At 44.8% G+C, this 20,202-nt stretch overlaps 1 protein-coding gene across 1 annotated transcript in view; it reads left to right on the plus strand.

Moving 5' to 3' along the window:
• etfa (electron transfer flavoprotein subunit alpha) overlaps window positions 1-20,202 on the plus strand; it is a 58,277-nt gene that overhangs the window by 15,475 nt on the left and 22,600 nt on the right. The window contains exons 5-9 of the mRNA XM_070865009.1: window positions 3,301-3,400; window positions 6,678-6,788; window positions 9,368-9,469; window positions 10,504-10,572; window positions 12,763-12,845. Coding sequence (XP_070721110.1) covers window positions 3,301-3,400; window positions 6,678-6,788; window positions 9,368-9,469; window positions 10,504-10,572; window positions 12,763-12,845 — 465 coding nt within the window. The remainder of the gene's footprint in view (window positions 1-3,300; window positions 3,401-6,677; window positions 6,789-9,367; window positions 9,470-10,503; window positions 10,573-12,762; window positions 12,846-20,202) is intronic.

Raw genomic sequence — 20,202 nt, forward strand, 5'->3', positions numbered from 1 at the left:
GTGCATTGGTTGATGCTTGTTTAGTTAACCTCAAAATACAGTAGGTTTGTCAAGTCGGGCCTGTTGCTTCTGAAACCAAATTGACTGCTTATGATCTTCAAGAGTCTATGATGGCACATTGAACAGTTTTCCACTGAGGATGTTAGACCAATGACTCCAGAGTTCCCAGCTTCATGTCTTGCTTTGAGATTAAAACTAGCTATCCTTACAGAGCAACGGCTTATTCCACACACGTGCACATCGTGTGTTACAGGGCTACGGGCATTACAATCCTTTCTTTTGGCGCGTGAGATAAGCTAAATGATCTGTTGCCATATTTAGTATATTCAATGATACATTGTGAATTGCAGCACTCCTGCTAAACTAGCCAATTGTAGCAAAACTAGCCAATTGTAGCAACCAACTAACTCAGCGCAAATTGGGGATCGGACCTGGTAACCTGTATAACTTAGCAACTTAACCAGCTGAATCCCTGAACATTAGGAACAGGAGTGGGCCAATTAATATTCTAAGCAGTTATAATAAAATAATTATTCTAGATTGAAGGTGGCCAGGTCCTGGCACTCATTGCTTGCCATTTGCTTATTTAATTCGAAAGGGAGTTAGATGTGGCCCTTACGGCTAAAGGGATCAAGGGGTATGGAGAGAAAGCAGGAGTGGGGTACTGAAGTTGCATGATCAGCCATGATCATATTAAATGGTGGTGCAGGCTTGAAGGGCCGAATGGCCTGCTCCTGCACCTATTTTCTAGTTTTCTATGTTTAATAACATTGAAGCAATGTGTCTCGTACTTATTGTCATTTATGTACCTATTTATTTATATGTGACTTTAATTTTTACTATTCAGAAATATCAATATGAGTGACTGAAAATAAAAATATTTATCCATGGAATGAAGACGAGTTAATCTGTGCCCTGGAAATGTTTCTTTGTAGACTGATTGTTCTTAATTTAGATCTTGCAGGTTATGTTCCAGTAACTTTGTACCTCCAACATCAGATGTCCATTAAGGGAACAGCAGTGTAGTGGTAATGTTACTGAACTAATAATCCAGAGGCCTGGACTAATCCGGTGACAGGAGTTCAAATCCCACCACGGCAGCTGGGGAATTTAAATTCAGTTAAATAAATCTGGAATAAAAAAGATGGTATCATTAATGGTGACCATGAAACTACCGGATTGTCATTTAAAAACCCATCTGGTTCACTAACCGTCCTCTAGGGAAGGAAATCTGCTGCCCTTACCCGGCCTGGCCTATATGTGACTCCAAACCCACAGCAATGTGGTTGACTCTTAACTGCCCTCTGAAATGGCCCAACAAGCCATTCAAGGGCAATTAGGGATGGGCAATAAATGCCGGCCTTGCCAGCGATGCCCACATCCCGTGAATGAATAAGAAACAAAAATTGCCGCGTTATGCAGCTTACCAAATAACATAAGTGATCTGGAATATGCTGCCTGGAAGGGTGGTGGGAGCAGATTCAACAGTAACTTTCAAAAGGGAATTGGATAAATACTTGAAAGGAAAAAAAATGGCAGGACAATGGGGAAAGAGCAGGGGCGTGGGATTAATTAGATAGCTCTATCAAAGAGATAACAAAGGCACAATGGGCCGAATGGACTTCTGTGCTGTATCATTCTTTGATTCTAATGACATCTGTCAGGTTGGAATCTACAGGAAAAAAAAAATGCGACCCTTACGGCTAAAGGGATCAAGGTGTATGGAGAGAAAGCAGGAATAGGGTACTAAAGTTGCAAAAATGATCAGCCATGATCATATTGAATGGTGTGGTGCAGGCTCGAAGGTTCGAATGGCCTACTCCTGCACCTATTTTCTATGTTTCTATGTTCCTACAGAAGGAGTTTAATGTTGTAAATGGTTGATCAGGTCCCCTCGTTCTTTAACCGAACCCCCTTGAATTGATACACTTCCTGCAGCATTTTCCTGCAATACTTCATTTTTTTTTTTGAGCTGTCAGCTCAGTGGCTTAATGGCATCGCAATTGAATTACACACTGCATTACACAGTGCATTGTATATCATAAGTTCTATTTTATTGAATTAGGTTCTGCTCTTATCCCTGGACTGTATTCCACCATTTTCCATGTTTCCCAGCATTATCCTAATTAACTGGCCTTTCCCACTTGATCATCACTGTGTCTAGGTTTTCAACATAGCGTTTCTAGTATAACACGGAGTAAGTGCAGATAAACTGAGATTACATTTTTTTAAAGAATATAAAGGATATATGGAACAAGAATATAAAGGATATCAGGAACAAAATGAAGTGCAATCTTTTGTGAATTTAGTAAATATAAACAAAAATGCAACTTTGTGTGTGTGTATATATTTTATATATATATATATATATATACACACACGTGTGATTCAGTCTACATATAACAGCACTATTCTGCTCCATATATATATGTATTATATATATATATATATATACACACGTGTGATTCAGTCTACATATAACAGCACTATTCTGCTCCAGAATTTGAAATAGTACTCATTGAAAGTAAAATTCTTGTTAAAGGTCTACTAAGTAATAAGAAGCAACCCAACACTGTTACATAGAGAAAGAAACATTTGCGTACAGATACGACATCTCAAATCCAGCTGTCCGAAAACCAGACATTTTTGAGAGAATCCCATTTGCTATTCAGTAAAAATAAAATTCGGAGTTATTGTTTAAAAACTGTCGGGCCGGACTAGTTTTGCCGCTATGTTTTAAATGACGTGCGATCGGTCCGAGCCTTGCCGAATGACCCTCGACCTGGCCCGACCCGATGCACGTCACCATTAGTACTTTGTCTTTGTCCGAAAACTGGCATGGTCTCGGTCCCGAGGTTGCCAGAGTCGAGATGTTGCACCTGTACTGTTATGTAGGCTAAGACGGCAGCCATTTTTGCACACAGTAAGATCCCACAAGCAGCATTGCGGCGAATTCCCTGGCTAATGTTTGGTGGTGCTGGTTGAGGCGGCCTGCTGCTCAGGTCGCGGGAACGTGGGGGCGTAAAGTGAGAATTGGCTAATGATTTGCTGCCCTCCAGTGCGTGAGCGACCTGTTCGAAGCTGGTACTGCCGCAGTCCTGGGACTGGTTGTTTTTCCCACCCAGACACCTGGGAAATTGTGGAGGTGCCCAAAAGAGGACCCAAGTATAACCAAACCAAAAAGGGCAAGAAATTTCCCCCAAAACTTGTCCTTGTAGTAAAAAAAGAATTTCAGCTTGACTTCTTAAAAGTAACTTTGGCTACTGTACTTAATACTTACAGCTTTCCATTTATTCACAGAATCTTGTACCTAGAATTGCTGCTAAACTTGATGTTGCTGCCATCTCTGACATAATTGAAATTAAAGCCCCGGACACATTTGTCAGAACTATCTATGCAGGTAGGAGCAAGGTGAAGGTGCCACTGACATGCTTCAGAGGTATACATGACTTGTAATTTGTTAATATGCTTTGTTGCTGAATGTAAAATCTAATCTTTTTATTTGACGTACTTCCAGAGCCACTTGCGTGCAAATGTATTACAGAAAAGATTCTGGCATGGACCCAACAAAACCTGCGCTTGAAGTTATATTGCTGCATTCCTTCCATTTGCTGCTCTGAACCTTTTATTTACCTTGTGATTGTAGCAATGCCTTGTATCGAACACGCTAGCTGCTATCAGTAGTTCCTTCCACTGTTCACAGCAGGCTGATTTATTAAAAAATGGATTCATTCACTGGGTATGGGGGCCAGCATCTATTGCCCATTGCTAATTGCCCTCAAGAAGCTGGTGCTGATCCTGTCCTTCATACCTCATTTGCTACAACAACTTATACCGGCAATGTCTTAAACCAGCAAAAGTCCCACTGCACGACCAGGGCTCTACACGGGGGAGGGATTTGGTCGTCTGATCAGGAACTGGGATGTTAGGAGCTGGAACTGAAGGCGAGGTTGAAGAGGTAGGTTTTGTTTGAGGAGGTGTTTGAATGTGGGGAGGGATAAAGCAAGGCGGAGACCTTTTGAAAAAGAACTGGAACGCAGTGCTGTAAAGTTGAAGGCAGTTCCACTGATGATTTAGGATGGGGGAGTGGCACATAGTCCAGGTTTAGCAGAGCAGTAGGTGAGAGCTGAGAGCTTGGAAGAAGTCGCATGGGGTGAGTGAAACAAGGCCATGGAGGGATTTGTAAACGCCTGTGGAGATTTTGAAAGACTTGCATGTTTATAGCGCCTTTCACAACCACCGGATGTCCCAAAGCGCTTTACAACCAATGAAGTACTTTTTGAAGTGTAGTCAGTGCAGTCATGTAGGAATAGCGGCAGCCAATTTGTGCACAACAAGCTCGCTTGCTCCTCTTTGAAATAGTGCCATGGGATCTTTTACATCCAACTGAGAGTAGATGAGATCTCGGTTTAACGTCTCATCCGAAAGACGGCACCTCCGACAGTGCACACCCTCAGCACTGCACTGGAGTGTCAGCCTAGATTTTTGTGCTCAAGTCTCTCGAGTGGGACTTGAACCCACAACCTTCTGACTCAGAGGTGAGAGTGCTACCCACTGAGCCACAGCTGAGACTTCAGATGAATGCCTTGCTGAATGAGGATGTGTTTGAGGTCAGCAAGGAATAAGGGACTTGGTATGTGGGCAATAGGATGTGGGTGACAGAGTCTGGGTGAATTGTCATTTGTGAAGCTCGATGGTCAATGAGTTGAGCATTTGAAAAATTGAACCTGGAGGGGAAGGTGTTTGTGAGGGCTTTCAGCGGTGGTGGAGGACGGTGATGTCACTGGGGTGCAAGTCGGCAGTCTCGGTGAGAAACTGAATGTTGGGATGGAGTTGGAGTTACGTTCAAGGCACTCCAGGTCAGGTTCTGCACTGTTGGGATTAACCTCAGCAGACAGTCTAAGTAAAGAGGATGGAACAGGGGGCTAGGGTGTAGACTTTTTGGTGAAAAGCGAACTGAACCGATTTGGTCTTTCAGTGCCATCTCAAAATATGGCTGTGTCTTCATGGGCAACATTGTACCTTCCCCTGAAAGCAGGGAGTGCCACCATTGCAGTGTGCCTCCAGCAGTAACATGATGCTATCAGGATTTCCATTTGTTCAGACAGGTTGAACAAATTATGCTCTGCAGGCCAGCAATGTGTTTTTCATTTCACTTTGAAGTAGTTCGTGGCCAGAAACATAAAATTTGCAAACATGATTTTTGATTCAAAGCGCATGTAATCATTCCAGTGCATGCCATTAGTGTCCGCATCCATCAGAGTGCAACAACTCTGAAGTTATAGGCAGCCACGCGATACTGTAGAGCTGCGCCCAGTAAAAATGTTCCTTCATACAAAGTGATCATCAATCTGCGAAAGAGATTAAGGGCTAGAAATTCACTTTCGCCCGGTTTGAGGCTGTGACATCACTGGGCGCTAATTTTAGCGCCGGGCGTTATTTACCGCCTCCATCCGGGATATTCACTATTGCCGCCCCAAAAGGGGAGGGGCGTGAAGCGCTAAGGGAAGCGTTGCTCGCTACTCTTGGGGTGCTAACTGGGCGGTAGCGCGGGAGGCCAACTGAAGTTCTGGCGCTGGGATGCTGGCGTCCCTGCGCCTAAAGAGGAGGCGAGGTCGAGCAGCTCCAAACCTGCAGAGAAAGCCAGGCAGGTAAGTCAAACAGTACAACCAGGTAAGTAATGTCATTAAAAATGAATAAAGTTGATTGCAGCCACTTACCTTCTCCTCCGCAGCCATTTTACCCCCGATGCTTGGTGGGTCCGTCTGTGTTACCCGTCGGGAACAGCGCCTGTCGGTAAAGCAGGCGATCACATTCCATTTTGCTGCCGCCGCGTCAATGGGGCATTGCACGCTCGATGACGTCACCACGTGGGTGGCGCTAGAGTGTGCAGCACTACCCCTTGGCGCCGCCCCCATCCCTCCAGTGAAGTTTTCGGGGGGGGGACGAGAACAGCGCATTGCCGGGTCGGTGGGTGTTAGCGGCCCTCTCCGGCGCTAACCAGTGGCGGTAAGCCAATGAATTTTTAACCCTAAGTATTTTATTCAGTGATTGGCCCCGCCACTGGTGTGGTGCAGTGGGATGTCCCTTCAGGAAAACCACACGTAATCTTGCCAGCTTGTGAACGAGAGCACACGTCCTTTACATCAAAGAAAAATATCTTGTACTCGCGTCACGAGAAATGTACCGAGTATTGCCTCGCCCACAACTGATTTTTTTTTAATACAAAGTCCAATACTGTGGCTGATAATTCAGAGTAATTTTGAACGTGCGGTGACCAATAAGTGCAGGTGACTACTCTTTGAACCCAACAGATACCATGCATAGCACTGTTGCTTTGCTTTCTGTATTACGCAGTCATATCACCTAGTTGTGGAAAGAGAAATGTTTACTGAGTAACGTCCTCATAGGCGAAACTGATCTGCTTTGATCCCGTGCGGTCGATTATTAACCAGTACTGATCGGGGTTTTGAATGTCGGCTTGATCCTATTTATTGAGAAACCATTTCTTCCAAGGTTGCATTCCTAAACTTGTGCTTGAGATTAAGGATAATTAAAACGCGGCTAATGGGAGTTTTAGGAGATTCAGACTTCAAAAGTCCACCTTGAAGTCTGAGCATTTTTCTTTTTCTTCAGCTGATTATTTTTTTCAGTTTTTAACTCTTGGCTTTTCGCAGGAAATGCGTTGTGCACGGTGAAGTCTAGTGATGAAGTGAAAGTGTTCTCTGTACGAGGCACATCTTTCGAAGCTGCTTCTGTGAATGGAGGAGATGCAACTTCGGAGGAAGGTAAATGCCCCTAAACTTTATGCTGTTCTAATACTTTTTTTGTGCACATAAACATACCGTTTTTAAGTTTTGCTGGCCAGTATTACTCTAGATTACTGTTAGCGCTGCCATCATTTTGTTTAAGCAATAACATTCTTTAGTTATATTGGCCCCAAGTTTCCACATGATTTGCTCCTGATTTTTAGGAGCAACTGGTGTAGAACGGAGTATCTTAGAAATCGGAATTCTCGTTATTTAGTTTGCTCCAGTTCTAGTCAGTTGAACAGTTTCACTTTGGAACAGAATTTTTTTTTCAAAAGGGGGCGTGTCCGGCCACTTACGCCTGTTTTCAAAGTTTCGTCAGTGAAAACTTACTCCAAACTAACTTAGAATGGAGTAAGTGAAGATTTTTGTACGCTCGAAAAAACCTTGTCTACACTTTAGAAAATCTGGCGTAGGTTACAAATCAGGCGTAGGGAATAGGGGATTTAAAGGGAAGTTTACAAACATTAAATACTTCAGTTTTACAAATAAAGAGCCATCATCAATAATAAATGATAAATACATCAATAAATCAACCAATAAATTGATCAAAAAAAATTAATAAGAAATAATTTTTTTTTTAAATCAATAAATAAAACATTTTCTACTTATCGACTGCAGCACCGGGAGCCCTCCAACAGCGTGCTGGGATGCCCCCCCCCCCCCCCAATGTGTCTCTGTCAGTGTCTCTATCTCTGTCTGTCTGTGTGTGTCTCTCATTCTCTGTCTGTCAGTGTCTGTGTTTTTGACAGCGAGGGGAGGGGGAGGAGGGGGGTAGAGGGAGAGAGGGGTGGGAGCAGAGGGAGGGAAGGGGGAGAAGGGGGGAGGGGATGAAGGGGGAGAAAGGAGATGGGGGGGGAAAGGAGATGGCGGGGGGAGAAAGGAGATGGGTGGGGGTGGGGAAAGGAGATGGATGGGGGGGTGGGGAAAGGAGATGGGGGGGGAAAGGAGATGGGGTGGGGAAAGGAGATGGGGGGTGGGGAAAGGAGATGGGGGGTGGGGAAAGGAGATGGGGGATGGGGAAAGGAGATGGGGGGTGGGGGGAGGAGATGGGGGGTGGGGGGAGGAGATGGGGGTGGGGAAAGGAGATGGGGGGTGGGGGGAGGAGATGGGGGTGGGGGGGGGGTGGGGGGAGGAGATGGGGGGTGGGGGGAGGAGATGGGGGGTGGGGGGAGGAGATGGGTGGGGGGGGGAAAGGAGATGGGTGGGGGGGGGGAAAGGAGATGGGTGGGGGTGGGAAAGGAGATGGGTGGGGGGGGGGGGGAAAGGAGAAGGGGGAGGGAGGCTGAACGGGCCGGGCCGAGACTTCGGGCAGGGCCTTTACAGGTAGGTGGCGTTGGGTCGGGTCGGGGGGAGGGAGGTCAGGTCGGATCCAGTCGGGGGGGGGGGTGGGGGTGGATGGAAGCGGGAGTCGGGTCCAGTCCGGGGGCGGGGCGGGGGGAGCGGGAGTCGGGTCGGGAGCGGGAATCGGGTCCGGTCCGGAGGGGGGGGGGTGAAAGCGGGAGTCGGGTCGGGAGGAAGCAGGAGCTGGCCGTGGGAGGAGCCTTATTCACGCAGCCCCAGTGAGGCCATTCTGCCAGGGCTAGGGGCTGCGTGCTTCGGGCCCCTCCCACACAGTTTCGGGCACCTGGAGCTACTGCACTTGCGCGCCCACTGTAGCGCGCATGTGCAGAGGTCCCGGCACTGTTTTCAGCGCAGGGACCTGGCTCTGCCCCCTACAGCTCCTGCTGCGCTGCGCCGAGGACCAGAGGACCTGCAGGGATGTGGAGAATCTGGAGGTTTTTTATAGGCGCACTTTGTGGCGCGATAAATGGGCGTCCAGGTCGGGACTGCGCCGTTGTAGGCGTGGCTCGAAACTTGGGCTCATAGAAGTTTGTGATTGAAATGCAGGCAATGGGAACATGCATTGTGAAAACTTGTTACACAGGCAATTGCCAAGGTTGCACAAATTGCAAATAACAACATAAGAAATAGGAGCAGGAGTAGACCGTTTGGCCCCTCGAGCCTGCTCCGCCATTCAATAAGATCATGGCTGATCTGATCTTGGCCTCAACTTCACTTCCCTGCCCCGCTCCCCATAACCCTCGACTCCCCTGTAGTTCAAAAATCTGTCTATCTCCGTCTTAAATATATTCAATGACTCAGCCTCCACAACTCTCTGGGGTAGAGAATTCCAAAGATTCACGACCCTCTGAGAGAAGAAATTCCTCCTCATCTCCGTTTCCCACATTACAACAGTGACTACACTCCAAAAGTACTTAATTGGAATGTAAAGCACTTTGAGATATCCGGTGGTCATGAGAGGCGCTATATAAATGCAAGACTTTTGTTTATTTTTAAATGGGCGACCCCTGAAGGTGAATGACTAGGTAATCTTTTTTTTGGTGGTGTTGGCTGGGTAAATCACAGTTGCCTTCTATGTGTTTTGGCCAGACTACCTCCCAACAAATTTGTTTTCCTTTAAAGATGATTTCTTAAGATAGACAGATACTGGACAATGCATTCTGTGCTCTCCTATCTAAAAGTTATTTTTATCCTCTCTCTGTTTTTGTGCTTAGTTCCACCCCCATCTGGAGCTGGTGTGTCTGAATGGATTGGACAAACCCTGACTAAAAGTGACCGTCCAGAACTGACCAGTGCCAAAATAGTTATATCTGGGGGTAAGTAGATGACGCAGTGTCTAATATTTGAATCTTTTGAAGTGTATGCATTGTATTTATTACCCAAATAAGGGGTGGGTCAGAGTGGGGTACAACCTTGTAATGAATTCCAGGGTTTCTGGTATCACACGTTTCTATGTTTCACAAGTTATTAGCGCAAACATTGGATTTGGATTACAGGTTGTAATTTACCCACAGAGATCTTTTGTAATCTATAAATCTCAATGAAACATTGGGAAGACCGGAGCTTGTCTTGGGTGCTTGTCTTTTCATTTTTGACCCTGAAATGAGCTCCCGGCCACATATCCGCAGCATAACTAAAACTGCCTATTTTATCCTCCGTAACATCGCCCGCCTCCTTCCCTGCCTCAGCTCTTCTGCTGCTGAAACCCTCATCCATGTCTCTAGACATGACTATTCCAACGCACTCCTGGCTGGCCTCCCACATTCTACACAACGTAAAGTAGAGGTGACCTAAAACTCGGCTGCCCTGTGTCCTAACTCGCACCAAGTCCCGCTCACCCATCACCCCTGTGCTCTCCGACCTACTTTGGCTCCCGGTTAAACAACGCCTCGATTTCAAAATTCTCATCCTTGTTTACAAATCCCTCCATAGCTTCGTCCCTCCCATCTTTGTAATCTGTTTCAGCCTCACAAACCCCCGAGATGTCTGATTTCCTCAAATTCTGTCCCTTGAGCATCCCTGATTATAACTGCACAACCATTGGTGGCCGTGCCTTCTGTTGCCTGAGCCCCAAGCTCTGGAACTCCCTCCCTAAACCTCTCCACCTCTTGCCTCTCTTTCCTCCTTCAAGACGCTCCTTAAAACCTACCTCTTGGACACCTGCGTTAATTTCTACTTAAGCGGCTCGGTGTCAAATTTTTATCGCATAATGCTCCTGTGAAGCACCTTGGTATGTTTCACTATGTTAAAGGCGGTATATAAATACAAGTTGTTGTTGTTGTAATAGCAATTAGTGTAGACTTTTGTATTCACTTTAAACGGTTTATATTATTGCTTTACTGTTTGTTAGGCCGTGGACTAAAGAGTGGGGACAACTTCAAGTTGCTGTATGACTTGGCGGATAAGTTGCATGCTGCAGGTGGGTGCTTTGTCTGAAGGGCCTTACATTCTCACTTTGAGGTGAATGGAATGTATTATTAATGGTAATTACTGACGGTCCGAGATGTCGCGTTCTGAAATGATCGGGTAAAGGTGCACCTTTTTTTGTTACTTGTGTTGTTTTGCTCAATTGAAAATTTATTGGAAATAAATATCATTGGGATGAAACTGTGTTAATCCCTTCTGTGATGTGCTCCTGATCACAATTATTGTCATACATAGGTGAAGACTAGGAGGCCAGAAGAACATAAAAATTTGGAACAGGAGCAGGCCATACGGCCCCTCGAGCCTGCTCCGCCATTCAATAAGATCACGGCTGATCTTCAACCTCCACTCCACTTTCCCGCCCGATCACCATATCCCTTGATTCCCCTACAGTCCAAAAATCTATCGATCTCAGCCTTGAATATACTCAATGATTCAGCATCCACAGCCCTTTGGGGTAGAGAATTCCAAAGATTCACAGCTCTCTGAGTGAAGTCCTTGCACGTACTCCAGTCTTCTAGCAATAAATGCCAACATGCTACTTGCCTTCCTAATTACTTGCTGTACCTGCATGCTAACTTTGTGTTTTTTGTACTAGGACACCTAAATCTCTCTCAATGATAGATATCTCTCTGATAGATTTTTAACCAATAAGGGAATTGAGGGTTACGGGGAGCGGGCGGGTAAGTGGAGCTGAGTCCATGGCCAGATCAGCCATGATCTTGTTGAATGGCGGAGCAGGCTCGAGGGGCTAGATGGCCTACTCCTGTTCCTAATTCTTATGTTCTTATGTTCAACACCAACATTTAATAGATTCTCACCATATAAAAGGCCAGGTAATTTCTCCCCTCTTGCAACAGTGTTTTACATCACTCCTTGGTTGAGAGGGTAAGCCATTGACTGCTTCTATGGCTGTACTGACATGGCTACTTAGTTAGCCTGCAAAAGGGACACAACAGTAAACACAACCTGAGGCGGCACATGGTATTGGAGTGCCAATTGCTGCACTAGTTTAGAAATCAATCTATTGATCTATCTTATCGAGTCAACTTTGTCCATTGTAAGCAATATTTCCACATTTACAATGGGAACTAGCTATATACATTTGTCAGAATAGCGTCCTCCAACCAGGTCCTGTGGTGCCACCTCTGACGAGGCAGTGTAACTGCAGTGTCAAATTTCCACACAATAAACACTTGCATGTAACTCCTTTCACAATCTCAGCACATCCCAAAGCGCTATACAGACAATACAGTACTTTTGAGGTATAGTCACTGTTGTAATGTAGGAAACTACGGCAGTCAAATTGCGCACAGCAAGCTCCCACAAGCAGCAATGTGATAATGACCAGCTAATCTATTTTAGTGATGTTGATTGAGGGATAAATATTGACCAGAACACCGGGGAGAACTCCCCTTGCTCTTCTTCGAAATAGTGCCGTGGGATCTGTCCACCTGAGAGAGCAGACGGAGCCTCTGTTTAACGTCTCATCTGAAAGACGGCAGCTCCGACAGTGCAGCACTGTCTCAGAACTGGAGTGGGACTTGAACCCACAACTTTCTGACTCCGAGGCGGGGGTGCTACCCACTGAGCCACAACTGACGCAGACAATTGCCATCATGAATGTGGACATAAGAATTTATAATGGAAATACATAAAGATAGATGGTCTGGCTTGACAAGTGGGACTGGACTACGTCTGCACGCCCTGATCCAATTATTCTTCATCTCTAATCATGTTTCACCTGAAAATAATGCTTCCTCTTGCTTCCTTGTGTGTGACTCCATGAAGATTGACTCGTATTTATATTAAAAAGTACTACTGAGTTCTGTCATCTTCTAGAAATACTGCAAAACGTGATCTGCTTTGAGCCCAAAGTTAACACTTTATAAGAGGATGCACATCAAACATTGAAAAGAAAAGAATACTCATTACTAAAATTATAAACCTGCCTTTTAAAAATGAAATTTGAATATGGAGTGTGTTTTGAATTCCATTCTAGATTTTTGTTGAATAAAGTTGTGGTTTGATACTGCTACAGTTTTAAACCTCGATTTTATCATTTTATAAAAGATCTTTGTGTGAGTCTGTAGTGAATTTTGCACTGATTTTTAATCATCCGCTCAGCGTTTCCTAAAAGGTCTGTGATGGAACACCTCGTTAATATTTTTTATGTTTATTGCAGTTGGTGCTTCTCGTGCTGCTGTGGATGCAGGATTTGTACCCAATGATTTGCAGGTTGGACAGACTGGAAAGATAGTAGCGCCTGTAAGTATTTGGGATGGAGTTGCTCCATTCAGTAAACCGATTTACCTGTTAGTAGTGTGATGGAATGCAAAGGAAGTATAGATTGGTAACTTGCTGAGAAGGTATTGACTCGAAGGTCTGTGTGCTAGTTAACCAACATTAAAACAGACTTTAAAACAAATGCGTGTACACAGTTCTCACTGGCTTGATGTAATGAAAGACTTGCATTTATATAGCGCCTTTCACAATCACCAGGCGTCCCAAAGCGCTTTACAGCCAATGAAGTACTTTTTGAAGAATAATCACTGTTATAATGTGGGAAACGCGGCAGCCAATTTGCGCACAGCAGGCTCCCAAGCAATGTAATAATCAGATAATCTGTGATGTTGCTTGAAGGATAAATATTGGCCCCAGGGTACCAGGGATAACTCCCCTGCTCCCCTTCGAAATAGTGCCATTGAATCTTTTTACATCCACCTGAGGGAGCAGACGGTGCCTTGGTCTCACCCGAAGGACGGCACCTCTGACAGTGCAGCACTCTCTCAGTACTGGCACTGGGAGTGTCAGCCGAGATTTTTGTGCTTAAGATGTAGATAAATCTGGTTCAGAATTCACACCTGTATCAATGGACACCAGGATTTTCCCTCGTTAAATGATAGCTTGTTAGGCTAAAGTGGCTGAAGTCATTGAGTTGCTTTGAAGGCATGTTTCCATTTGATAAGGCAGACACACCTTGCATTTAAGCAGCAGGGATTAGGCTGGATAGCTTTTTGTTGGCCGGTACAGACACGATGGGTCGATTGGTGGCCTCCTGTGTTGTAAATTTCTATGATTCTATGAAACAAAGGCCGCCATAACTCTGGAGTTCTGACTTGTGTCGGAAATCACACTCTTGTGGCTCTCGAGCTGTCAGATTTCAGATTAAGTATATCACTGGTGGGATTCGTGTGTCTCTGACTTCAGGTGGGGCTTGAAAAGAGCGAGAACATTGTGTAAACTAAACCGAGGACACCAAATATACCCCAGTCTTAAGTTAATACTATCGCCCAGGTTTTTGCAGTATCTGTTTTACATTTTTCTGAATTAACATTAAAGTAGCTGTGCAGCATTTGCTGATTTTTAATCTGTATTTCTTCAGTGTGTTAAATTATAAATTTATTTGCGACCAACATACACAATTAACCATGAATGATTTAAGGGAATGAGCTCAACAAATTCCTGTGTATTCAAGACCAAGCATTTGTCTTGGGGGGTATAAAGGTAATTAGTTGCGCGGATTCTGCCGTCAGTTAATTTAATAAATGTACATGCTGAAAGGAGTTTAATGCACGAGCAAATTTTGCATATATGCGCCTGGGTATTTTGATCTGGGATTTTAATTCCCTAAAGGCTGATGGTAGAATGTTTCACTCGAGTGTGTTCCAACAAACATGACTAGGATGCGGCGGTTCCATTAATGCAGAATTCAGGGTCATGAAGCCCCCAGTTTGAATCAAAGACTCTTAATTTAACAGATTGCTTACTGGGCCAGGTTTCTTGCTTTGAAATTCTCTTTATCGAGATGCTTTTGTGCAATCTTGTCAAAATGTAACCATGAAGCTCTACACGTACGTCTGCACTAATATATTTTTCCAGACTTGAATTTTTTTTCCTGTTTGTGAAATATATGCTTGCACGTAAACTAATGTCGATCACCATTTTAATCGCAAGTGTTTAATGCTCAAAAAAGTCAGGTGCATGGGTCTGAATATTGAAGCCTCGATTCCCTCGCGACCTTTTTTTAAATGAGTAATCCGATCAGATTCTTGCAATAATGCACGTTATTTACTGCGACAATTCTTTTTTGGTCTTCATTTAAAAGCGACATTGAGCACGTAATCTGGCTCAAGTCATCCTTTTAATAATGGACAGAAACAAAGGGCACTTGATATTTGAGAGAACTGGGGTGTTGCAAGTTAATTTGAGGTGTATAGTTAACCCGAAGATAAGGGTTGGTTTACCTTCACTTAGAAATGGAGTTTGAATATTATTGCTCAAATAATGTGCATTTTTTTTCACATAGCTGCAAGGTGTGTTGTGATTGACGCCCGGGAAAGAATACGGAAGCATTTAATTTTTGCAAATGAGTTCAGAAACAAAATTAAGTTACTTAAAATTTGTTCACCAAACCATAGATTTTAAGATTCTCTTGGGGTACAACACCAGAATTTGTTGTAAAATGATGAACATAAGAAATCGGAGCAGGAGTAAGCCATTTGGCCCCTTGAGCCTGCTCCACCATTCAGCAAGATCATGGCTGATCTGATCAATATTAAGTAATACAGTTGGGAGGGTTATCAATGTGCAATATTGTGGTGCTTCGTACCATTTACATTATGGAATAATTATCAGTATTTGGTAACCTTGCTCATGGCAGCAGTTTGCATTTAGTGTAAAAGAATGTTTAGTGCAGATTCTGCTTGACGCAGAATGGAGCACGCACACAAAAGGGTTAATTGTTTAGCATTCTGTTGGCACTGTGTCTTTTTTTTAACCTTTCATTTAAGCTTCCATTAAAGGATGTTGGACATTACAAAGTTTGACTAAGGAGACCTGCACATGTTCTCTGCAGCTCAGCTAAAGCTCTCAATGGTTAGCGAGACCCGTAAGTGCACATAAATAATGTGTCCTGAGAATAGACGCAGCCTCTAAACACAGAAGTGCCCCGCAAAGCATGGCATAAGTGCTATTACGTTGTTCTCTGGATGTACTTTTTGTGTATGTATAATTTGAATATGATTCTGTTTTTTATTTCCCCTTGGCCTAGCAAGATGCATGCTTAACCAGCACTGTGAGCTAAAGCCCCATTTGATTGTCGTTCATGAGTTGCGTTAGTCCTAGCCACCGGCTCCATCCCTCTCCCTAGCATCTGTCTGAGGCTGAACCAGACTGTTCGCAACCTAGGTGTCATATTTGACCCTGAAATGAGCTTCTGGCCACATAGCCGCAGCATAACTAGTAATGGGGAACATGGAGATGGCAGAAACTCTGAACAAATATTTTGTATCAGTCTTTACAGTAGAGGACACTAACAATATTCCAACAGTGGATTGTCAAGGGGCTATAGTGGGAGAGGAACGTAACACAATCACAATCACTAAGGAGGTGTTACTCAGTAAGATAATGGGACTAAAGGCAGATAAATCCCCTGGACCTGATGGCTTGCATCCTAGGGTCTTAAGAGAAGTAGCGGCGGGGATTGTGGATGCATTGGTTGTAATTTACAAATATTCCCAGGATTCTGAGGAGGCCCCAGCAGATTGAAAAACTGCAAATGTAATGCCTCTCTTTAAAAAAAGGAGGCAGACAAAAAGCAAGAAACTATAGACCAGTTAGCCTAACATCTGTGGTTGCGAAAATGTTGGAGTCCATTATTAAAGAAGCAGTAGCAGGACATTTGGAAAAGCAAAATTCAGTCAGGCAGAGTCAGCATGGATTTATGAAAGGGAAGTCATGTTTGCAAATTTGCTGGAGTTCTTTGAGGATGTAACAAACAGGGTGGATAAAGGGGAACCAGTGGATGTGGTGTATTTGGACTTCCAGAAGGCATTTGACAAGGTGCCACATAAAAGGTTACTGCACAAGATAAAAGTTCACGGGGTTGAGGGTAATATATTAGCATGGATAGAGGATTGGCTAACTAACCGAGAACAGAGAGTCGGGATAAATGGTTCATTCTCTGGTTGGCAACCAGTAACTAGTGGGGTGTCTCAGGGATCAGTGCTGGGACCCCAATTATTTACGATCTACATTAACGACTTGGAAGAAGAGACTGAGTGTAACGTAGCCAAGATTGCTGACGATACAAAGATGGGAAGAAAAGCAATGTGTGAAGAGGACACAAAAAATCTGCAAAAGGACATAGACAGGCTAAGTGAGTGGGCAAAAATTTGGCAGATGGAGTATAATGTTGGAGTATGAGGTCATGCACTTTGGCAGAAAAAAATCAAAGAGCAAGTTATTATTTAAATTGAGAAAGATTGCAAAGTGCCGCAGTACAGCGGGACCTGCGGGTACTTGTGCATGAAACACAAAAGGATGGTATGCAGGTACAGCAAGTGATCAGGAAGGCCAATGGTATATTGGTCTTTATTGCAAAGGGGATGGAGTATAAAAGCGGGGAAGTCTTGCTACAGCTATACAAGGTATTGGTGAGGCTACACCTGGAATACCGTGTGCAGTTTTGGTTTCCATATTTATGAAAGGGTATACTTGGTTTGGAGGCAGTTCAGAGAAGGTTCACTAGGTTGATTCCGGGAATGAGGGGGTTGACTTATGAGGAAAGGTTGAGTAGGTTGGGCCTCTACTCATGGGAATTCAGAAGAATAAGAGGTGATCTTATCGAAACATATAAGATTATGAGGGGGCTTGTCAAGGTGGATGCAGAGAGGATGTTTCAGCTGATGGGGGAGACTAGAGCTAGAGGGCATGACTTTAGAATAAGGGGCCGCCCATTTAAAACAGAGATGAGGAGAAATTTCTTCTGAGGGTTGTAAATCTGTGGAATTCGCTGCCTCAGAGAGCTGTGGAAACTGGGACATTGAATAAATTTAAGACAGAAATAGACAGCTTCTTAAAAGATAGGGGGTAAGGGGCTATGAGCTGCGGGCAGGTAAGTGGAGCTGAGTCCATGATTGGATCAGCCATGATCTTATTGAATGGCGGAGCAGGCTCGAGGGGCCATATGGCCCCTCCTCCTGTTCCTATTTCCTATGTTCTTATTTCCACCTCCGTAGAACATCGCCTGTCTTCACACCTGGCCTCAGCTCATCTGTTGCTGAAACCCTAATCCATGCCTTTGTTGCCTCTAGACTTGACTACTCCCAACGGACTCCTGGCTGACCTCTCACATTCTACCCTACGTAAACTTGAGGTCATCCAAAACTTGGCAGCCCGTGTCGCAACTCGCACCAAGTCCCGCTCACCCATCGCCCCTAGGCTCGCTGACCTACATTGGCTTCCGGTTAAGCAACGCCTCGATTTCGAAATTCTTATCCTTGTCTACAAATCCCTCCATGTCCTCGCTCCTCCCTATCTCTGTAATCTCCTTCAGCCTCCCCCACCCCCCCCCCCCCACGATGTCTGCACTCCTCAAATTCTGCCCTCTTGAGCATCCCTGATTATAACTGCTCAATCATCGGTGGCCGTGCCTTCAGCTGCCTGGGCCCCAAGCTCTGGAACTCCCTCCCTAAACCTCTCCGCCGCTCTACCTCTCTTTCCTCCTTTTAAGACGTTCCTTAAAACCTATCTCTTTGACCAAGGTTTTAGTCATCTGCCGTAATTTTCTGTTATGTGGCTCGGTGTCAAATTTATTTGTTTTGTCTTAAAACACTGCTGTGAAGCACCTTGGGAAGTTTGACTGTGTTTAAGGCACTATATAAATACAAGTTGTTAGTCCACAGAATGGGTTCCATTTTATTTTAATAAAATGTCTCCGGCACACTGCTCTATTAAAAATTAAAGGGAAAACTGAGCAGTTTGTGCTTTATTACACGACCTTGAGTTTCAGTTTTACTGTAGCTACTGATCTTCGATCAATTTGCAGCTGGCAATGTCCGATCTACACTGGCTATCTGTGAATCTGATTCTTGTGCAGCGAGTTGACAGTTGGATAGCTGCTTATAGGTAGGGTCCTGTGCCTTGCTGGAAACCTATCGAGAGACTGGGTGGGAGACTCCTCATTTCTCAGACCATTTAAATAGCACTGCTTAAGTTTGCAAAGTGCTGATGTGGTCCACCTTAACCTCAGCACTTTTTAAATTAGAATTTACAGCACAGAAACAGGCCATTTGGCCCAACTGTTCCATGCTGGTGTTTATGCTCCACATGAGCCTTTTCCCACCTTACTTCATCTAACCCTATCGGCATATTCTATTCCTTTATCCCCCATGTACTATCTTCCCCATAAATATGCACTGGAGCTACACCCCGTGCAATGTTGAGCCAAAGTGATGTGACACAGTCTCCCCGGGCCAGAAGCCATCTCATCCTTGCTTCTCGGAACGACGTCAAAACAGCACTGAAACTGCACTCCTGGTGTCCAACAAGAAAGAAAGAAAGACAGACTTGCATTTATATAGCGCCATTCACGACCACCGGACATCTTAAAGTACTTTTCAGCAAATGAAGTACTTTTGGAGTGTAGCCACATAGGAAACACGGCAGCAAATTTGCGCTCAGCAAGCTCCCACAAACAGCAATGTGATAATGATCAGATAAGCTGCTTTTTTCTGTTCTGTTGATTGAGGGATAAATATTAACCAAGACACTGAGGAGAACTCCCCTGCTTTGCTTCGAACTAGTGCCATGGGATCTGTTGCATCCACCTGAAAGATCAGACGGGGCCTCGGTTTAACGTCTCATCCGAAAGACGGCTCCTCCGACAGTGCGGCGCTCCCTCAGCACTGCACTGGGAATGTCAGTCTAGATTTTTGTGCTCAAGTCCCTGGAGTGGGACTTGAACCCACAACCTTCTGACTCAGTGGTGAGGGTGCTGCCACGGAGCCCCAGCTTGACACCCTGTTGAGAGATGAGGGCAGTACAGGAAGTGAATGCTTCCTTTTCTGGGAACAGGAAGTGGAATATCTCCTTCATAAAGCCCCACTGGATCCTGCTAATCCCTGGCCCAAGACCACCCAAATTGGAGGAAGAGCATCCGGGAGGGCGCTGAGCACCTCGAGTCTTGTCACCGAGAGCATGCAGAAACCAAGTGCAGACAGCGGAAGGAGTGTATGGCAAACTAAACTCCCCACCCACCTTTACCCTCAACCAGTGTCTATCCCACCTGTGACAGAGACTGTAATTCCTGCATTGGACTGTACAGCCACCTGAGAACTCACTTTTAGAGTGGAAGCAAGTCTTCCTCGATTTCGAGGGACTGCCTGTGATGATAACCACTGAAGCATAGACAGCAATAAAGACAATGGTAACTTAACCTTCTGTTGACAGCGTAAAAGAGCATTGGAAAACACTCCCTTCCATAAGAATTACATACTCTCTGCATGCAAGGCTTCCTCTTGAATCTTGAGGTCAAATCTCAGGATGTAGACTTTTCATCTGGGACCCCTGATCATGTACAAATTCATAGAACATCGCCAAGTCCTGGCTAATATGAAGATGCCAGAAATGCACCATGCTGATGAAGGGGCCCATTTGGAATGGTAACCTTTTTATTGAAAGCTACTAAGTTCTGTCTGGTGATTCAGTCTCTGAACATCCAGACCGCAAAACCCTTTGCTCCACATTAGGATAAAACTGGTTGCTCTTGCCTGCCCTAGTTAGCTAGTATCCACTTGACTCAGTTCGCTGCAGACTTGCATCTGTCTTATCAGCTTGTGTG

Source organism: Pristiophorus japonicus, chromosome 21 (genome assembly GCF_044704955.1).
Source record: "Pristiophorus japonicus isolate sPriJap1 chromosome 21, sPriJap1.hap1, whole genome shotgun sequence".
Taxonomy (NCBI): Eukaryota; Metazoa; Chordata; class Chondrichthyes; family Pristiophoridae; genus Pristiophorus; species Pristiophorus japonicus.